This window comes from Lampris incognitus, chromosome 17, assembly GCF_029633865.1.
Source record: "Lampris incognitus isolate fLamInc1 chromosome 17, fLamInc1.hap2, whole genome shotgun sequence".
NCBI classification, from domain to species: Eukaryota; Metazoa; Chordata; class Actinopteri; order Lampriformes; family Lampridae; genus Lampris; species Lampris incognitus.
In genome coordinates this window covers 3543374-3565139 of record NC_079227.1, presented here as the reverse complement: position 1 = coordinate 3565139, position 21766 = coordinate 3543374, and the positions used below count along the sequence as shown (strand labels likewise).

The window sequence follows — 21766 nt, the reverse complement described above, 5'->3', positions numbered from 1 at the left end:
TGAAGGACAAGCTGGGGAAAGGAGACAGAATGGCACAAAGAGGTGAAGATGGGTGGACAGAGGAGGTGGATGGATAGAAGGCAAGAATAGTTTGACAAATGGAGGGTAGCTGTTTGTGAAGACAACAGGGTGTAGAGATAAGGATTGCGGGACAGAATAATGGAGGCCCTCTGAGATAGGCAAACGACAAAGGGGAGACCAAGGGGAACAGGTTAGGCCCAAGAGCCAGAGATGATAAAATAGAGATGAGAGAAGTTTTACACTGACCTTCCTCATGCAGGCCTCCCCGGCCTCCTGCAGTTCACTGTTGGTGGAGTTGAGGGCTTTGAACAGGGCAGCAATGATCTTCTCTCTGGACTGGGGCAGGTAGTTACAGGCTGCCAGGGCATCTAATAAAGAGAACGAAGCATTTATGGCTCTCACTGGGGCAAGGAATAATGAAGATGAAATGTTTCCACCACAGGGATTAAAACTTGTGTCAGTACGTTCAGGGATAACACAGATATTGGTGCTAAAATGTAGAGAATAAAAACATGGTAAATGAAATTAAGTATGCAGCCTGACCATGACAGCACCTGTTATTATGCTTACAGCAATCTAAGGACGCTTACATCAAAAGCTGTCCAATTTGTGGTCCCTTCGAGAAGATTAAGAACCAGTCCATTTGCATAACCTTTAATGCCGTGAGTGGTAGGTGACTTGAATAAAAATAAACGAAAAAAGAAAATGAAAAATCAATTCAAATAAATGAATGGTTTGTGTCCAACTCACTGAGGGCGGCAATGCGGAGGGGAACCAGAGAGGTAAGGCTCTTATAGCATGGCAGCTTCATCAGTGCAGCATCCTCTGCTTCACACAGGTTCAACAGCTGAAGAGGAGAGCAATATAGGTCAGAGGCAAACTATAAACATATGTGAAAGCAATGGTGTTATAAGTGAAGGAAACAACATATTTGAAATGTTACATGGAGCTACTGTCACTTGGAATAAAAAGTTTTAAAATTCAAGATGTATAACAAGGCCGAAAGTATGTGGACACCTGCATATAACACCCATATGAGCTTGTTGAACATCTCATTCTCCATTCAGCCACAAGAGCATTATGGCTACAGACCATATGGCTGCCTGTGGTAATGACCATTGTACCTCAGTGTAAAAGACTTTATGCTCCATGACGTTGAGGTCCATGGTGAAGAGGCGGGGCTGCAGGGTGGTGCAGAAGGTATTGCCCTCCATCAAGCCAATCTGGGCATTGGCAGGCTGGTGGCGCAGCAGGTGCTTCTTAGGGGGAACCATGTCCTGCAAGACCTAGAGAGACCAAAGAGAAGGAAGAAGGGAAGACGGATTTAGCCAGGAAGGACAAGGAGACACAGAAAAGCAGAGCTGGAGAATTGATGGCCAACAGCCTCATACCAGGTCTTTGAGAATTTTGGTGTAAGACCTACTCTAAGATAAGTTTCTGTTTGTCATACATTTCTACTGTAAGCTTAATTGTAGTGATATTGCCACGGCTCAGAATGGGGAATTTTTCTCCTTCAGTAACACTTTCAAACAAACAACCCAGTAAAATATAGTTTCCTGCATATGGGGTTACCATGGCAGACCTGATGTCATTTTCATTAGCTTCCCAAAGCCTGCTGCTACATTAACACTGCCACGATAGTATACCCGTTATGTCACACTAATGAAACAGAAAAGCAAATTATGGCTCCACAAAACTGACCAAGAACTTTGACAGCAAGGAGTGAAATGTTCAGCCCATGACTTAAGCTTCATCTTGAGCTTGTTAAATATGGTTAATTTAGCTAGATAAAACCTTTCTCAGACAAACAACCCATGCATTTCCTGGGCCCCTAGTACAGAGTGAAGGGGTATTAAGACTGATCATCCCCATACCTTAGACCATCTATTGGATGGTGGTATTAGCTCAGCTATTAAGTTCTGTTACCTTATCTTTCATTCTCCAATCTCCATTCAATTCACTGGTCAGCATGTCCATTTGCTTTATTCTTATTTTACCTTTTCATTTTGTATACTTTGCTTGTCCTTTTCTCTGGTTGTCACTGTATCAATATATTGTCAAATATATTGATACAGTGACAACCAGAGAGGATCATCAAGGTTCTCATCTTTTCATTTTCATCATCTTGACCACCCACCTCTTTATGCGGCTCCATGATAATGGTGACGCTCTTGCCGGTGACCTGAGCCAGGACCTGCAGGGAGTGCATGGCCTGCTTTCTGACAGTAGAGTTGGGGGAGGTGACCTCTCGAACCAGGTCATGTGTGACCATGTGGAAGGACTTATCCTGGGCAGCAAGCAACTCTTCGGTCTTCTCCTCGTCCTTCAAGGGGGTGGCACAGCGCACCAGCAGCTGCTCCAGAGTTGTCTTGGCCATGGCCACTGCTCCATTGGACACCTGGGTGGAGGGACAGCGGGAAATGTTGGGTGAGAGTTTCTGATTTTAGAACCAGAGGAAAATGGGAACTTATTACTTTAAAAGACCCAATGACGACTTATATTAAAAGAGTAAGAGAAAAAGTAACAACCCCAGCCAGGACAAAACAAGAGTCTTAAACCCTCAGTAACTTGAGGTTCTACTCTTTTCTTTCTTCATTCCACAGATAATATGAATCTTCCCCTCACCTCTCCTGTGAGGTCCATCATGACAAACAGCAAGGCTTTGAGAAAGGTGAGCTGATTCTGAAGCACCCAGATGAGGGGCAGCCTCTCCATCAGGAACTTGATGGAGACCACGCCACCCAGCTTGGCGTACCATGCCTGTTCATAACAGCAGGCACACAGACGCTCCACTATGTAGGAAAACAGGGGCAGCTGGCAAGCCTGCGGGCAAATACCAAGGGCAAAACAATTAATGGGTTCCAAAATAGAAGAATTATTTCAAATTATTAACGAACACAAAAACCAACCCACAATGATATGGTCATTTAAAACAACGAGACAAAGAATTTTGGTATAACTCATTTTTGAGGGGTGTCCGGGTAATGTAGCGGTCTATTCTGTTGTCTACCAACACGGAGATTGCCAGTTTGAATCCCCGTGTTACATCCGGCTTGGTCGGGTGTCCCTACAAACACAATTTATCATGTCTGTGGGTGGAAAGCCACAGGTCCATCAGTGCACCCGTTTGGGGGGGGACTGAGGGGAACTGAGGGGAACAGTGTGATCCTCCCACACGCAACGTCCCCCTGGCAGAACTCCTCACTATCAGGTGAAAAGAAGTGGCTGGTGACTCTACATGTATGGGAGGAGGCATGTGGTAGTCTGCAGCTCTCCCCGGATCAGCAGAGGGGGTGGATCAGCGACCAGGACGGCTTGGAAGAGTGGAGTAACTGGACGGGTACAGTTGGGGTGAAAGGGGGGGGGGTCCAAAAAAGAAAAAAAATCATTTGTGAAAGATATACTGATAGGGGCTACATCTCAGTGTCAGATGACAAAATGTGAATCTCCAACATGTTAATTAAAGAAAAAAAAGTATCAAGACATTTAAATGGGAACTCTGCAATGTTTACATAAAGTTTAATTATGGCGAAACTCCTCACTGTCAGGTGAAAAGAAGCGGCTGGCAATGCCACATGTATTGGGGAAGCATATGGTAGTCTGCAGCCTTCCCCAGCTCAGCAGAGGAGGCAGAGCAGTGACCGGGATGGCTCGGAGAGCAGGGTAATTGGCCAAATGCAATTGGGGAGAAAAAAAAGGGGGGGGGTGGGAAATCCCCCCAAAAAAACAAAGACAAAGAGAGATCTCTTTTTTTTAGACCACTACCACATTACTAATATTGTATTGTAAAAATGAGTCTGCCTTACAACAAGATCTTGAATGTCTGAAGTTTACCATAATAAGAAGACACATGGGGGATGAAATAAGCCTCAATGTCACAGAAAGTTTAATCAGTTCATCTGGACACAACATTTATTGACAGATACGTTTCATCATCATCTAAGTGACATCTTCAGTCACAACTGACTGCAGGTGTCCCTACCCTTATAAACAGCACAGTTGCATAATGACCAAAGACAGTTGAGACTGACGTCACTTAGATGAGTGATGAAATGTTTCTTCCAATAAACGTGTCCACATGAAGCGATTCAAATTTCTGTGATTTCCTTACCTGGATTATTGAGGTCGCAGCAAGACAAAGCCTTAATGTCCTTTTACACTGACATGTATATGTAATCCACCAGCAAGTGTTTCAGTTTGTGACGCCACAAAAGTGATATTACTCATTCCTCCTTTAAAAACTAATAATGCTTATTATGTCGGAAAAATGTCATTAGTTTAAACAAATCTCATTAATGCCCAATGTTCTTTACATCCTTTGGTTTACTTTGACCAACGTATAAAAAGCACTTTTAGTCATTTCCTAATCTTAGCTGTGTGTCGATCTCAGCAAAGACAACAATTAATTGTGAGATCATGAATTGGAGCATGAAGTTGGTACATGTTTTGTACAAATGAACTTCAAACTTTATGGCAGTAGCCGAATTCACAGCTAACTTTGACTTGAGATCTAACTTCAGGGTAATACTCAACACAACCTCCCGTCAAAAATCCAACTCTAACCACTGACCCTCTCCTTGGAGCCCAGGATGATGCTGGCCACATCAAAGATTACTGCCAGGGCCACCTCTCCAATCTTACACAGCTCCTTCTCCTCGTAGGCCATGCAGATAGCTATGGCATCGATCAGAACCAATGGGTCCATACCCTTAGAGCCATTCTCCTCACTGTGGAACATGGCGGTGCTGGGCTGGCTGCCTGGCTGGTAGCAAGGAAGCAGGAAAGGACCTGATTTTTGGGGGGGGGGGGGGGTGAAGAGAGCAGAAAAGGAGAAAGGATCAAGACTGACTCACCATTGCACTGATTGTATTGGACTTGATCAAGGTGTAGGTTTAGGGGATGGGTGACATAGTCTGGCTCTCTCTCTTTCTCTCTAACGTATACTCTCTCACCCAGATGCACACTTGCAACAAGTGGTAAACTAGGAAGGATTTTTCAAAAGGCTCATAAGGCTTATCAATATTTATTTTAATTCACAACACAATCTGCTCTCAAGGTACCAAAATTTGACACCGATTGATCTAATGTGAATAGGTATTCAGTCGTACCGACATAATTCGATCAGTACCCTTAAAAGTATCGAGTTCTGGGCGTCCTGATAGCGTAGTGGTCTATTCCATTGCCTATCAAGACAGGGATCTCCGGTTCAAATCCCTGTGTTACCTCCGGCTTGGTTGGGCATCCCTACAGACACAATTGGCCGTATCTGCAGGTGGGAAGCCGGATGTGGGTATATGTCCTGGTTACTGCACTAGCGCCTCCTGTGGTTGGTCTGGGCATCTGTTCAGGGGGGAGGGGACTGGGGGGAATAGCGTGAGCCTCCCACGTGCTACGTCCCCCTGGTGAAACTCCTCACTTTCAGGTGAAAGGAAGTGGCTGGCGACTCCACATGTATCCATGGAGACATGTGGTAGTCTGCAGCCCTCCCCGGATCAGCAGAGTGGGTGGAGCAGCGACCAGGATGGCTCGGAAGAGTGGGGTAATTGGCTGGTTACAATTGAGGAGAAAAACGGAGGGGGAAGAAAAAAAAAAGGTATCGAATTTGGTACCCAACCCTAATAAGGTGATGAATCTGCTGAGTGACAGTCAAACAATTTTATGCAACAGCACTCAGAACCAGGACAAAACAAACTTGTCAAGTTTCTTGTGCCAGTTGGAATTAAGTATGTGAAATTGCTGGCAGCCACACCAACATGTACCCTGGCTCTGCCAAATGACGGAAGCTAAGCAGGTATGGGCTTGGCTAGTACTTGGATGGGAGACCTCCTGGGAAAATGAGTTGCTGCCGGAAGTGGTGTCGGTGGGCCAGTAGGGGGCAGTCTTCTCTATGGTCCTAATAAAAACAACAAATAAATCCCAAATGCCCCAGTGCAGTGACCGAGACATAATGCTGTAGAAGATGCCATCCTGAATCACTGTGATCATTAAAGATCCCATGGCACTTACCGCAAAAAGTAGGGGTTTCCCCCGGTGTCCTGGAAAAATTCCCTAACTGGCTCTCTCCAGCTGGACACCTAATCATCACCCTATGTAATTGGTCCAACAATTCCTCTCTCTCCACCTCAAGTTGATTTGTGGTGAACGTTCTGGCGCAAAATGGCTGCCATGCATCACCCAGGTAGGTGCTACACATTAGTGGTGGTTGAAGTTAGTTAACCCCTTCAATGTGAAGCATTTTGGGTCTCTAGAAAAGTGCTATATAAATGTAATGATTATTATTATCATTAAAAGGTCACCGAGCCAACACTGAAAATATGCAGTCTTGACAAAGCTGTATAATATAATAAAGCTGTATAATAAATGCTGGCAGAACAAGGGCATATAAGAGAGAAAGGTTCTGGTGCCACTGGGAAAAGAGAGGAAGCTTCAGGGCTAGATAAGGAGCCAACATTAGATGTGGAAAGAGAGACAGAGAAAGAGATAGAGCAAGAAAGAGACAATGATCGGGTTTCCATCCAAATGTATTGCAAATTTTACTTGAATTTTCAAATATGGTCACAAGAAAATGCGAATTTATGCGCATTTCCATACACTACTGTTATGGAAATATTAGGAGTTGGTTTATTGAGACAAGCAGTGGATGGCACTAATTCTCCAGTCAGGTGCCATTATACCACTGCAGAAGAGGAGGGTGCAACGAGATGGCGTAATTTAAAAGAGCACCAGTCACACCCCAAACGAAGGAAAATGTTATGAAATGGTAAATTGAAATAGAGAACTTTGATCAACTAATATTAAAGCTATGTGCTCTTGTTTAAGTCTTATCGGTCTGCACCAATGCGAGATACCAGCAAACTGAATAAGCTGGTGAAGAAGGCTAGCTCAATAGTGGGGGTTGACCTGGATGACCTGGAGGTGGTTGCGGAGGGGAGGATGAGGAAGATGGCCACCATCTTGATGAATTCCTCCCATCCCCTCCACGATGAGACAGTGGGGAGGAAGAGCACATTTAGTCACAGACTCACTGCCCCCCAGCAAACCACGAAATGCCTCGGCCAGTCTTTTGTACCAACAACCATCAGGCTCCACAAAAAGGCCCCCCCCCCCCCCTCCGCACAAGGACTGACTAGGACCAACTCCTTGACCCCGTTCTCCACACAAGGACTGACTAGGACCGACTCCTTGACCTCCATAGACCACCACTGAGCCCTCGGATTTATGATTAGGCTGACTTGACCTGGTGACCCAACCCGTCCGTCCTGTACCCTGCATATTGCATATGCTGTACTGTTTAACAGTGTATAAGTTGCTACTGTTCACATATTACATATGACATATTACCTTGCATATTGCACATTGTGTACTATTTAAAACGTACAAGTAGCTATTTATTTATGGAACTGATGATAGAGAATACTGCTGGTGAAGTGCATATGCTGCATATGCCATATGCCGTGTGTAGATGCTATGCTATATCTATATACATCTATATCTATATATATATAATCCAGTGAGTCAAGTAAAGCTGATGATTGCTAATGACATGAAACAGGCTTGTACTGTCTCATAAAGAATTTACTTGACTCACTGGATTATTTTGCTCCTTATTTGTTGAGTATTTTCCCTACCGTTTTATATATACACACACATATATATGCAGAATATACGTGTATATGCTGATCTCTTATCTATGATGTTTAGTATTGTTAGTATTGTTAGGTTTAGTATTGTATTCCCGAGGTGACTGACCTCTACTATCGATATACTTCTGTTACTCTACCTGTTGATGTCTTTTTTTTACCTTGTGCTGCTACTATCTACAACTGAATTTCCCTTCGGGGATGAATAAAAGTTATCTTATCTACATACCCGATGTTTTTGTCTGCCGTCATTTTTGGTCTCTCCACATGATTTCTGAATGTTTATTCACTAAACCCGTTTTCATTGGACTTAGTCGCATTTACCATTCATCAATACAACCTTTGCACCTCCCGCAAGCATAAAAACTTTTTAGCAATATTTCGGGATTTTTTTCAGATTTTTGACATTTCCACTCAGGTTTTTTTATGCGCAAACTGAAAATGTGCATAAAAACAGGTGGACGGAAACGCAATAAATGACTGAAAGACAGAGGAGACAAAGAAAGAAAATGATTGAGACAGAAAGAAAAAAAGAGAGAAAATGAGAAAAAGACAATGAAAGACACAAGGACAAAGAGAGCGAGAAAACATATTCCTTACCACATTGTTGGGCCACCGCCACCATGGTGTAGTGTCGGATGAGGCTGGCCACAAAGGGCAGTGCGCTGGGCCTCAGGTCCTTTATCACCGCTGACATAAACGCCCCTGTCAGTGCCTGCTCAAAAGTCCTGCGAGCAGGTGTGTCCTGCGCCTTGTAACGGTGAGATATGATCACATTGGGGATCCACTTCTCTGTGAAGCTGTAGGGATGGCAGAAAAAAAAAACCACACCAAGAAGCAGGGTTTAAACAAATAAAAACAACAAAATAGGGCTGCACAATATAGCATTTGTGTATTGTCGTCACAGTGTGCACATGCGCAACAGTCACATCACAGGACGTGAGATGTGAAGTAAGGCAAATTAACTCAAACACCTCATGCTACAACTTTTTGCTACTTGATACATAAGGAAAACTTGCGCAGTTCTAATTTTCCATGACTAACCTACAAGAAGTCTGTCTACTCCAATTTAAGGGGTTTTTGATACACGGCGTTTGTTGCTAGTGAGTAACATGCAGGCTGCTCTGAATGCACAATGACCAACCAATCACAATCATTCTTGATCAGTTTATAAAACAACCAAAGCAGGCCCCGCTACTAATTCAGCTTTTCTTTTAAGGGAGTTGTTCCTTATCCGATGACAGGGTCTAACGACTGGATATTGTGTTGCTGTAAAGCCCACTGAGGCAAATTTGTAATTTCTGATATTGGGCTATACAAATAAAATTGACTTGACTTGAGCTTGGACATCCAGAGGGAGCTCAGAGTAGAGCCACTGCTAATTCGTGTCGAAAGGAGCCAGGTGGTTCAGGCATCTGATTAGGATGCCTCCTGGGCGCCTTCCTTTGGAGGTTTACTGGGCATGGCCAACCCAAGGAGACCCCGTGGTAGACCCAGAACTTGCTGGAGAGACTACATGTCCAATCTGGTCTGGGAACGACTTGGGATCCCCCAGGAGGCGCTGGAGGGTGGTTGCTGGGGAGAGGAATGTCTGGAGTGCCCTACTTAGCTTGCTGCCACCGCAACACTACCCCAGAGAAGCGGCTGAAGATCAATGAATGAATGAATGAATGAAGGTAATTAGAAATCTGGGGCCGCTTCTGTTTAACATCTCTATGCTCCCACTAGTCCAGATTACAGAAAACAACAAATGTTACCATAATTATGCAGACAACACACAGATTTACATAACTATATCACCGGGGGACTATAATCCCATACAAGCACTGAGTAAGTGCATTGAACACATTTGGATATTTCAGAATTTTCCTCAAACAAAGATAAAACTGAAGTAATTGTCTTTGGAGCCAAGGAAGAACAATTAAAAGTCAGCACTCAGCTACAGTTGGTAATGGGTAGATTGTAAAACTAAATTGCCCTTCTGGGATAAATACAGTTATCTGAATCTGAAACAATCTGATTGTTGACGTTGTCTCTCAACTCCAACTCCATTTTCGCGTCTCAAGTTGCTAATCTGACTGTAAATAATGACGGGCGCAAGGAAGAGACAATCCTCATAGGAAACAGAGGCGAGCAGCCAGCAGCTACAACAGAAGACCCAAAATACTGTCATCAGATGATAGCCGATGGATTCTGAGATTGGAGATAGAGAGACAGGGAGAGAGAGTAAGAGCGAGACAGAGAGAAGGGGAGACCTAGAGAGACAAGGTCTTTTGAGAGGGGTCTTCATGAATCAAGATATATGACAAGAGCAGGCAGCAGGTGAAGCCCCCCCCCATCATAACGGACACACCTCATTATCGCCACAGATATGTGCATGCTGTGTGTGTGTGTGCGCACTGATGGAGGCGGTGTTGCACAGTGTAAACACAGAGCAAAGTCTTTTTCTTTTTTTTTTGTGGATTTTCCCTGTTCTCCCCAATTGTACTTGGCCAATTATGCCACTCATCCGAGCCATCCTAGTCACTGCTCCACTCCCTCTGTCGATCTGGGGAGGGCTGCAGACTACCACTGCCTCCTCCAACACACGTGGAGTCGCCAGCCGCTTCTTTTCACCTGACAGTGCAGAGTTTCACTAGGGGGACATAGCATGTGGGAGGATCACGCTATTCCCCCTAGTTCCCCCTCCACCCCGATCAGACACCCTGACCGACCAGAGGAGGTGCTAGTGCAGCAACCAGGACACATACCCACATCCGGCTTCTCACCTGCAGACACGGCCAATTGTGTCTGTAGGAACGCCCGACCAAGCCGGAGGTAACACGGGGACTTGAACCAGCGATCCCCACGTTGGTAGGCAACGGAATAGACCGCTACGCCACCTGGATGCCCAGAGCAAAGTCATTTAATCGCTGCCCAGGGATCAGTGATGGTCATGTGACAACCGACGCCCCTTCCCCCAAGTGTTCCACACTGTCTGTGCCTCACAGTGAGACCTGACAGAGCTTACTAATGTGTAATCATCCACTTTCACACAGGAGACAGAGCTGGTGAAGGAAGTGTGGTAGCAGAGTCAAGACCTTCTGGAAGAGACAAAATTGCTGGCAGAGGGATGGAAAATGGAGAGGGAGGAAGAGGAAGGGTAATTGGATGAGAGGAGGTCAGGAGGTCGTTAGGGAGGGAAAAGGGGATCAGAGACCATGTGGTTCGACAAGTTTGACACTGTGTGTGTTTGTTCTTACTTGGGGTGTGAAAGCAGTTGATAGAGAGCGTGCTTGTTGTCGTCCAGACTTGTCATGGCTACCAGGAAACACTTGATGACCTCCCAGGCCTGCCGCCTGTAGTAGGGCTCTGTGTTGGCACTCTTCAGACAGTCCAGAGCTGTTTCTATCGCCTAAGGAGGACAGCAAACACAACTGTAAGCTCTGACATTTTATTTATCAGTTATATAAAATGGTAAAGCAACGGATCACACATGCCATGTTTGGAGCCACACCACTTCACAGTTCACATAGTCTTACAATGTGCTACTCACTACAAACAATGCATTCTACTAGGGATGCACAGATACCACTTTTTTTCAGACCAAGTACAAGTACTTACATTTAGGTACTTGCCGATACCGAGTACCGATATAAATACTTAATAATACCATTTCAATTCTAACAATGACTTTGAAAACATGTTTTATTTTCATCAGATGTCACTTTCTGACTAAAAAGTTAAATATACAACATGAAGCTGTCGCTGACATTTTAACATTCAACTTTGTGTTTTCCTGAACAAACATGCCACTGACTGCGTCTGTGTTGGGTGTCAGCTGTGTGTTCTGAGGACTTTTGTCTACATATTGAGTTTTGCCAAGTGATAATGCAGTTGGTTATGCAGGGTTTGGAAATGTAGGCTATATTAACAGGTACAGAATTAACTAAATCGTTTTAACTACCGGATCACAGATACACACTGATTCTATATATTTTAATGTGCAATGAAAAAACCCCACAAGGCTGCATTGCTGTGTCGCATTGCCTCTGGTACAATACGGTACACATTTTAATCATTTTTATACAGATTGTACTCGTTTTTTAACAGTTGAAGCAGAAGTGATGCAGAAAATATGGTTGGCATGCAACACAGACACAGTTGGTGTCGCGGGTAAAAAAAACCCGCTCCACCCTGCCTACGTGATGTGCCGTGTCCGTGCCTGGAGTGTCTGCACTCATCCAAGTTACACACGCTTGCTACTGTCATTTCTCGCTCCATTTGGACAAATGACACATCGACGTGTTCGTCTGCTTCTCAGCCATCGCTCCACGTCGTCTATCTGGCTCCATCTCCTCCTCTTCCCATACGAATGGGGAATAAAGCCACCATTCACTTTTCACAATTTCAGCGGTAATTGTCTAGTCAGATACTGGGTGCGGTTGCATCAGAGTAGTTTTACGAGTACAAGCACATTAGGACAGTATCGGACTGATATCTGATACTGGTATCGGACTGATATCCGATACTGGTATCAGTATCAATGCATCCCTATATTGTGGGCTGTTATATAAGTGGCCTGTCTAATAGGCTAGCTATATTTATTGTACATTCCTGTGATGTTACAATGATTCAGGAAGACTTAAAATTACTATTTGTATTTATGGTGTTTTATTTTTGCATTTTCACCAAGGCCACTACAAAATAGGCGATGTAATGTCACCAAAGCATTAAGTACATTCGCCCAATTAATAACACACAATCTCGCGAAATGGGGAGCATGTCGAACCGTGAAGACCGTATCCAACGATTTGGAATTCGATCCAGTATCATCCCACCCCTATAAATAACTATTTAATTTCAAACAACCTTCTAGCCATTATCAATCAGGTTTTCGATCTCACCATAGCACAGAAACAGCACTTTTAATGATCTGCGTATGAACACGGATTCTAAAAAATTATCTGTTCTTGTGCTCTTGGATGTCAGTCCCGCATTCGACACTGTTGATCATGGGTTGGTCTCTCTGGACTGGTTCTCAACTGGTTTAGAACATACCTACAGGACAGGCAGTTCTTTGTGTCTATTGGAGATTTTTCCTTGGAGAAAGTGGGTATAATGTGTGGGGTACCCCAAGACTCGATTCTTGGACCATTATTATATCATCTCTATATGCTTCCACTTGCACATTATACATAAACACAAAATAAATTACCATAATTATGCAGATGATTCACAACTGTACATATCCCTACCTCCTGATGACCTAGATCCCATACATTCCCTGATTCAGTGTACTGACGATATTAATCTATGGATTTCAGATAGCTTTTTACAACTGAACAAAGACAAGACAGAAATACTTATTTTTGGTGCAAAGACTCAGAGACAGAGAATTGCAGCTCATTTCAGCTCTCTGTCTCTGGACTGCAGAAGTGAAGCTAGAAATCTCGGTGTAATCATCAAGAGCCACAGCAATCATCTCACAAGATCAGCCTTCTACCATCTTAAAAACGTTTCAAAACTAAGGGGCTTTCTATCAAAATCTGACTGTGAGAAGTTAATCCATGCATTTATAACAAGCAGAATAGATTACTGTAATGGACTATTCACCGGCCTCCCAAAATCAGTTGTGTGCAAACTACAGTTAATTCAAAATGTGGCAGCATGTGTTCTCACCAGAACTAAAAAGTATGAACACATTACACCTGTTCTTAGATCTCTGCATTGGCTCCCTGTCAAATGCCACGATCGATTTTAAAATTCTGTTAATTGTATACAAAGTGCTAAATTGCCTTGCACCACATTATAAAAAAGACATGCTGATTACGTACAAACCAGCAAGAACTCTCAGGTCCAATGGCAGTGGTCTTTTAACCATCCCTCGTGCTAGGTCTAGAGCAGGGGAAGCTGCATTTTGTATTTACGCCCCAAGTAGATGTAACGCCCTGCCTGAGGACCTGAGAGAGGCCCCCACACTGGACACATTTAAAACAGGTTAAAAACCTTATTTTTCAAAACAGCTTACAGCTAAATTTTTGGTGTGTGTTTGTTTTGTATTTTCTATATTTGTATATTCTGCACTAACACCTGCTGATATGTATATTTATTTTCTGTATTTGCACTTTTGTGATTGAGTTGCAATTGTAGTCATTTTATGTAAAGCACATTGTGTTGCCCTGTGTATTAAATGTGCTATATAAATAAAGTTTGACTTCACTTATAACAAGGAGGCAGTTAGGGCTGGACGATTAACCGAATTTCAATTTCAATTACGATTTTGGCTTTCCACGATCATAAAAACAAGATAATCGAAGTAAAACGATTATTATGCCGCAGCGTGTAGGCCAGTGTTAGGTTGTGCTGTAAATGCAACGAACCCGTCTTTTCCAGCTAGTTGTGTGCCCCGCCCCTCCCCTAAAGCTCAAACAGTTTCACTTTTCCCATTCGTGTTACAAGATCGGAGGGACGGCGTGCGTTTTTCAGTCTTTGAGTGAAACGTGTAGAAGATGGCAGAAAGGCAGCCTTTGGTGGAAAAGAAAGGTAAAACCAATTCAGTCGTCTGGAAGCATTTTGGTTTCGAGGAGTCGGGACTTGGAACAGACTAAAATAGTGTGCAAGATTTGTCACACAGTCATGTCTGCACCCCAAAGCAACACGACCAATTTGTTTAATAACCTAAGTCCACTCACAAAGTAGTCTATGACGAAGCTATAAAGGAGCAAAAAACACAAAAAAGTAAAAGCTTGTCGACTTCAGCCAGTGCCACCGCAACACAGTCTTCTATTAAGGACACTCTCTACAATGCCACTGCATATCCCACCAGCTCCCGGAGACATCAAGAGATAACAGATGCTGTAACATTCATGCTCGCTAAAGACATTTACCCTATCAGTACCATTAGCAACCCGGGGTTCAAGAAACTAGTGAACACTTTTGACAAGCGTTACGTGTTGCCATCGCGTAAACATTTAAGCAGAGTTGCACTACCTGCCCTGTATGATAAATGTCACGCTGAAGTAGCAGAAGATGTCTCTACAGCAGGGTATTTTGCCATCACAATGGATTTATGGTCAAGCCGCACCATGGAGCCGTATATAAGCCTCACGTTGCATTACATCGATGCAGAATTCACCATGAAGAAGAAATGTCTCCAAACTGCATTTTTCCCTGAACACCACACAGGGATAAACATCGCCGATGGCCTGAGGCAAGCGATGGCTGCATGGGATTTAAAGGAGGAGAACCTCGTGTGCATTACTACTGACAATGCCTCAAACGTGAAGCTGGCAGCTGAACTCAATGGCTGGATAAGGCTGCAGTGCTTCGGGCAGACTCCACTTGGCCATAGGTGAGAAGTTTTCCTTCCCCCTGATTGTGTGACAAATGTGATGTCATTTATCAATAATAACAAACAATGTATGATATATTTCATCTGTGACATGTGATGTCATTTATTAATATTAATAACAAATAATAAATTTCATGTGAGCTACTCTATGATCTCTCACTCACTCACTCACTCACTCACACATACATACACACACACACACACACACACACACACACACACACACACACACACACACACAATTTCACAGCCTAATGATACTTTGATGAAAATTATGATGATCAACATAAATGACATGATAAATGTTAATGTATTTTTTGTCATCCTAGAGAATACAATGAAGGACCACAAGATTGACCGTGCGATGGGGGTTTGTAAAAAAGTGGTCAGCACCTTCTCCTACAGTTGGGAGAAAAAAGAGGGAGCTGAAAGAAGCCCAGAAGGAGCAGAATCTGCCTGAACACTCCCTGAAGACAGAGTGTCCCACCAGATGGGGATCTCGGCAGGCCATGATTAGGAGGGTCCTCAAGCAGCAGAAGGCCATCACCCAGGTCCTCTCCAATGACCGGAAAACCAGACATCTCACCCCCTCGTGGCAGGACATCGAGGTACTAGAGGCCATCAACAAGTCACTAAGCCCTCTGGTTGAGTTTATGGATGCACTTTCTGGGGAGCAATATGTGAGTGTATCTTTTGTGAAGCCAACTCTCCACCTCTTCAGCACATATTGGCAGTGCAGGAGGACGACACAGACCTTTCCAAGTGCATTAAACACCCCGACCCTAGACCGGGCTCACCGCAGCCTGCGGCACTCGACCAACGAAGGAGAACCCCCCAGGATAATCGTGGTGAAGTTTCACTATTTCTCAGAGAGAGAGAGAGAGGAGGTTTTCCGCAAAGCTGCCCATTCAGCTCCTTTGACCCGACATGGCAAGAGAGTGAGCATCTTCCCGGATTACACTGCGGCGGTGGCGAAAAAGAGAGCGGCCTTCTCCGAAGCTAAGCGGCTCCTCCGGAGCTGCCAAGGCATCAAGTTTGGGATCCTGTTCCCGGCGGTGCTTCGTATCACTTCATCGTCCGGCCAAGAAAAGCGGTTCGAAGACCCATCTAAGGTGATGGATTATATCAGGGAGAATCTAAAGCCTCAGGACAATGTACAGTAAGGTGTTGATAAATTCCAATATATTTGTGGCTAACTGGTATTGGCGGCTAATTGATATTAGCTGCTAAGTGCCAACAACTAGCGGAAGTAACTAGCTAAGACACCAAGACGACAGGGTAACGTTACAGTTTAATTTTATCTATTTACTTTAACTTTTGTAATTTGAGACTCACAGATAATGTTACCTTTTTTATTTAATACGAATGTTTCATACCTGCTGCCCATTTAAAAAGCTATTTTTCTGTTTTATTATTATCGTGTGTGTGCATGTATATGTGTGTACGGATGCTAATTATTATGAGACCCGTAACAGTGCTTTGGTGCCTTGCCAGAGCCTGCTAGGGCGACACCCAGGTCAATGTCACTTACCTACAAAGGAACTGTATTATAACTGCTTTTAAAATTTGAATATGGGTGTTGATATATAGTTCTTATGTATATAAATACTTTTTGATTTAATATAATCTTAACAAGACCACTGTTCGCCCTTGTTAGGGCTTGTTAGAGGGTTTTTATATGGTTATTTGCCATGTTATACTAGAAATGGGGGATGCGATCTCTAGGGAATTGGTAGATCAGCATGGGTTCTCAAGGATCTGTTTTTGTTTTGTAGTTAGTAGGCAGGGACTTTTTGTTTTTTTTTCTCTTTGAGCTGGAATATAAAGGGAATTCACAATCCAGTAAAGCGTAGTAGGGATTTTGTACATTTAAAGTCTTTGAGAGCTGATGTCATGTTCTTACAGGAAACTCATCTCCAGTCAAGTGAACACACAAAACTAAAGAAAGCTTGGATAGGACAAATTTTCTGTTCCAGGAATGAGAATAGAATGCGGGACACGGCCATCTTGATCAGGAAGGGTATCCCATTCGTTCCACTGCTGACTATTTCTGACCCCAGGGGAAGATATGTGATAGTGACGGGTAACCTGTATGGTACACGTGTGGCACTAGCAAATGTATATGGACCAAACTGGGATGACCCACTTTTTTTCTCTAGTTTCATAGCAGCCCTCCCAGACTTAAATAATTACCAATTAACATTGGGGGGAGATTTTAATTGTGTATTACATCCATATTTGGACAGATCAAACCCAAGACCTAATAGTAAAATTTCGAAGGCAGGCGCTGTTATCCATTCATTTATGGAATCCTACTCTCTTTTTTATCCCTGGAGAAGAAACAACCCAACTACTAAACAATACTCCTTTTTTTCCCCAGTGCACCATTCTTACTCAAGGATTGATTTTTTTCTCCTGGATAGTAGGGTCCTTCCTATGGTTAGGGGGAGTCAATATAATAGTATTGTTATTTAGGATCATAGTCCTGTACATCTAGATATAGGCTTCATAGACTGCCCTAAACCCCAATGCACCTGGCGATTTGATCCTCTATTACTGTCCAGGGCCTCCTTTAAAAATTTTCTCTCCCAGCACATAGATATCTTTATGGAATTCAACCATACTCCGGATATGCCAATAACTATTGTTTGGGAGGCTCTCAAAGCCTACCTTAGAGGCCAAATAATCTCATACACAGCACATGAGAGAAAGAAACATAAGCAACGTCTAACAGAACTGTCTCATAGTATAGCGGAAGTGGACCATTCATATGCTGATTCCCCAACACCTGAACTTTATAAGAAAAAATTATTATTAAAAACAGAATTCGACAATCGCTCCATTAAACAAACAGAACAATTATTCTTTAAATCAAAACAGACATTTTATGAGCATGGAGAGAAAGCTGGAAAACTATTAGACCATCAGGTTAGACAGTCCACAGCCGCTAACACTATTCCTGAAATTTGCACAGCAGCTGGGGTGAAGACTACCGACCCTGACACCATCAATAACCAGTTTCAACCATTTTATATTACCCTTTATAGTTCAAAACCGCCCAGCGACTTGTCGCATATTTTCACTTTTTTAGACAGTCTGACCATACCGAAAATTGCCCTCGAGGACAGAGCACAGATAGACAGAGAGATATCAACAGAGGAAGTGATACAAGCAATTAAATCCATGCAGAGCAACAAAGCACCGGGTCCAGATGGTTTCACAATTGAAACGTATAAAGAATTTGCTACCAAGCTGACATCAATACTTACCCTGTTGTATCAGGAAATTTTTAACCAACAGAAATTACCCCAAACTATGATGCAGGCAATCATATCAGTGTTACTTAAAAAAAGACAAAGATCTCCTACTGTGTGGCTCCTACCGCCCTGTAAGCTTGTTGAATTGCGACTACAAAATCCTTACAAAAATCTTGGCCACCCGTATTGAAACTGTAGTCCAAACGGTTGTTAACCCTGATCAAACTGGTTTTACACCAGAAAGGCAGTCATTCTATAACATGCGCTGCCTATTCAATGTACTTTACACACCACATTCCGTAGAACAGACAGAAGTAGTGATTTCTTTAGATGCTGAGAAGGCATTTGACCGCATCGAATGGCAATATCTATTTGCTGTTCTAGAAAGGTTTGGCTTTGGTTCCTCATTCCTAGCATGGGTTAAAATATTGTATTGCTCACCGACATCCGCAGTGCGGACGAATAATATTATTTCGGATTATTTTTCACTCCATAGGGGATGCAGACAGGGCTACAGCCTCTCTTCTTACCTGTTCAATTTGGCAATTGAGCCATTCGCTATAGCTCTTAGGGCAGAGGATGGCATTAAAGGTATCTCACGAGGCGGTAAACTGCATAAGGTATCACTTTATGCAGATGACCTGTTGTTATATACATCCAACCCAATAGAATCTATACCAAGACTATTACTTACCCTGGATAACTTTGGTCGCCTGTCAGGTTATAAGATAAACTATTCAAAGAGCTTGCTTTTTCTGATCAACCACACTGATAGAGACTACTCTAGCTTTCCATTTAAACTTGAACATAATGTATTTACATATTTAGGAATCAAAGTCACCCATACAATGGAGAGGTTATATAACCATAACTTTAAAACACTAATAGAACGAACAAAACAAGATTTTAAAAAGTGGTCAACGCTACCAATTTGATTAGCGGGCCGCATTAATATAGTTAAAATGACAGTCTTACCCAGATTTCTTTATCTTTTTCAAATGATTCCCATATTCATACCTAAGACAACTTTTCAACAATTAGATAGATTAATTTCACCGTTCATCTGGAACAATTCAAACCCCAGGATGAAGAAAATATACTTGGAGGTCCCTAAGGAGACAGGGGGATTAGGATTGCCTAACTTTATTTATTACACTGGGCTGCGAACATTGTAAAACTTTTACATTGGGCATTTACACATAAGAATCAACAGGGTACAGATTGGGTTCACATTGAACTCTTATCCAATCCTTTACCGATATTCACCTCTCTATTACCACATAATCGTAACATACAAATAACAAACCCGGTGGTTAAAGCTTCACTTAGGATATGGCTACAGTTTAGGAGGCATTTTGGATTAAAGCATGCTAGCGGGCTTTTTCCAGTAGCAAATAATCAATTCTTCTCGTCATCTGTGTTAAATAACGCATTTCAACATTGGCATGGAAATGGACTGGTGTTTTTCTGTGATCCATTTAAAGACGGAACATTCACGTCATTTGAAACACTTACCAAAGACCATAACATACCCACATCCCATTTTTTTAGATACCTTCAAATCGGTAGTTTTGCCAAGACAGTGTTTCCCTCATTTCCGAATCTGCCACCCAGGAGCCAATTAGATGTTATTCTAGAGATGGATCCCTTTGGGAAAAAACGGGTCTCTATAATTTACACACTGATACAGGGATTGAAACAGATATCCTGGGACAAAACAAAAACTGCATAGGAGAGAGATTTAGGTGTAGAGCTTTCTGAAGAGGCATGGCGGGACAGCTTAACTCGTATACATACGTCCTCATTGTGTATACGACATCGGTTAATTCAATTTAAGGTGCTTCACCATCTTCAATACTCGGGGGACAAGCTTGCCAGAATCTTTCCCACCACAGACCCTGGCTGTCCGAGGTGCAGCCGTAGTCCAGCCTCGGTGGGACACATGTTCTGGGCATGCCCCTCCCTCAGCAGTTATTGGGGACAGATATTTAATGTATTCTCACATATCTGTAAACAGACCATAAACCCTGATTTTCACACAGCCATCTTTGGCATACCACCCCCTAACTGTAAGGTCACAACTTTGCAGGCACGCAGACTTATCCTATTTAACTGGAAGTCAAATAAAGCTCCATCATTTTTGCAGTGGTTGAGGGAGGTGCTGTCCTTTCTACCTTTAGAAAAGCTCCGATATAAAATATGTAAAACCCGCAAAAACTTTACTTTGACCTGGGGTCCTTTCATAGACTTAATTGAAGGTTTTCCCTTTTATTGAATGTACTTTTTATTTATCTGGTTGTAACAACAATACTTATAGATATATATGTACAACTTTATATTGTCTTCAAAATGGTTATTATGTGGAATTGGAATAAGAAATCCCTGCATAGTCCTTTTTTTGAGCCTTGGGGGGGAGGGGGGATTCCTACACGTTTCTTTTTTGTTGTTGTTGTTGTTCGTGTGTCTTGTACACCTGTTCCAAAAAAAAACTTGAAAATTGGAAAATAAAAGTTTTCAAAAAAAAAAAGAAGAAAAAAGCCTTGGCAGCCAGGTGATTTTTTTTTCAACGTGTGTTAGTAGTGTTTCTTGGAATACTCATTTTGGCCACAAGCGTGCCACTACGTCAAATTATACTTTACATGTTAACAGTTTTACTATTGATACTGATTATAACAAAGCGTGTTCAGTATCTTTGTCTGTTATGGACCCTGAGTCTGCAATAAAGTTTTGAATTGAATTGAAAGTAGTTTTTGCAGTAGGTTGTGGCTATGAGTGCACTAAAGCATAGTTGGTGATATTTATTTTGATTTGTTGTTTTTACATATTACTATTATTATTTTTTATTTATTATTATATTTTTTACTTGATTTTAATTTATTTCTTGTTTTTCAGTTCAATTATATTTTAAGTTCAAAGTCATCGTGTTTTAATGGTTCAATAAATGCATGTTTTCAAATCAATGAATAATCGTGTTTAATAATCGGGATTTCAATATCAAAATAATCGTGATTATGATTTTTGCCATAACCGTCCCGCCCTAGAGGCAGTCCTACCTTCTCCATGGGTAGCTGAATAGATGCCTTGCAGTCAGTGAACTCTGCCTTTATACTGGGTCCTTGGACCTCGGTCACGACATACTGCAGTCTCTGGGACTCCTTCAGCATCTTCCTGTTACTGCCGCCAAACTTCCCCAGTACCCGGTAAGCTACGTGGGAGATGGTCTCTGCTGGGTTGCGCAGGGTACGCCACAGGGCCTGCAGCATAAGGAGGGGGGGGTCACAATGTGCTTAGTAAAAACTATAATTTTCAGCATTACATTTACTGATTTTTTTTAACCCTAATCTCATTGATTTGACTATAGTCATGTTGTTTTGTTGCCACCTGTAATATTTTATCCTGCTCTTCTCTTGTGACTTATATTAATATCGAGGGTAGGGTGCTAAACCAAGAGCAGGAAAACTAGCCAGATGCTGCATTCTATTCCAAGTCATTCTACTCTACCAGCCAGACAGGAT

General features: G+C 42.7%; 1 protein-coding gene across 1 annotated transcript in view; it reads right to left on the bottom strand.

Annotated features, from left to right (window-relative positions):
• The window catches only part of trrap (transformation/transcription domain-associated protein), a 136464-nt gene that overhangs the window by 86648 nt on the left and 28050 nt on the right, over positions 1 to 21766 (bottom strand). The window contains exons 21-29 of the mRNA XM_056296808.1: positions 21305 to 21505; positions 10904 to 11055; positions 8262 to 8461; positions 4592 to 4809; positions 2647 to 2844; positions 2159 to 2419; positions 1146 to 1307; positions 772 to 868; positions 268 to 389 (exon numbers count right to left, since the gene is read on the bottom strand). Coding sequence (XP_056152783.1) covers positions 268 to 389; positions 772 to 868; positions 1146 to 1307; positions 2159 to 2419; positions 2647 to 2844; positions 4592 to 4809; positions 8262 to 8461; positions 10904 to 11055; positions 21305 to 21505 — 1611 coding nt within the window. The remainder of the gene's footprint in view (positions 1 to 267; positions 390 to 771; positions 869 to 1145; positions 1308 to 2158; positions 2420 to 2646; positions 2845 to 4591; positions 4810 to 8261; positions 8462 to 10903; positions 11056 to 21304; positions 21506 to 21766) is intronic.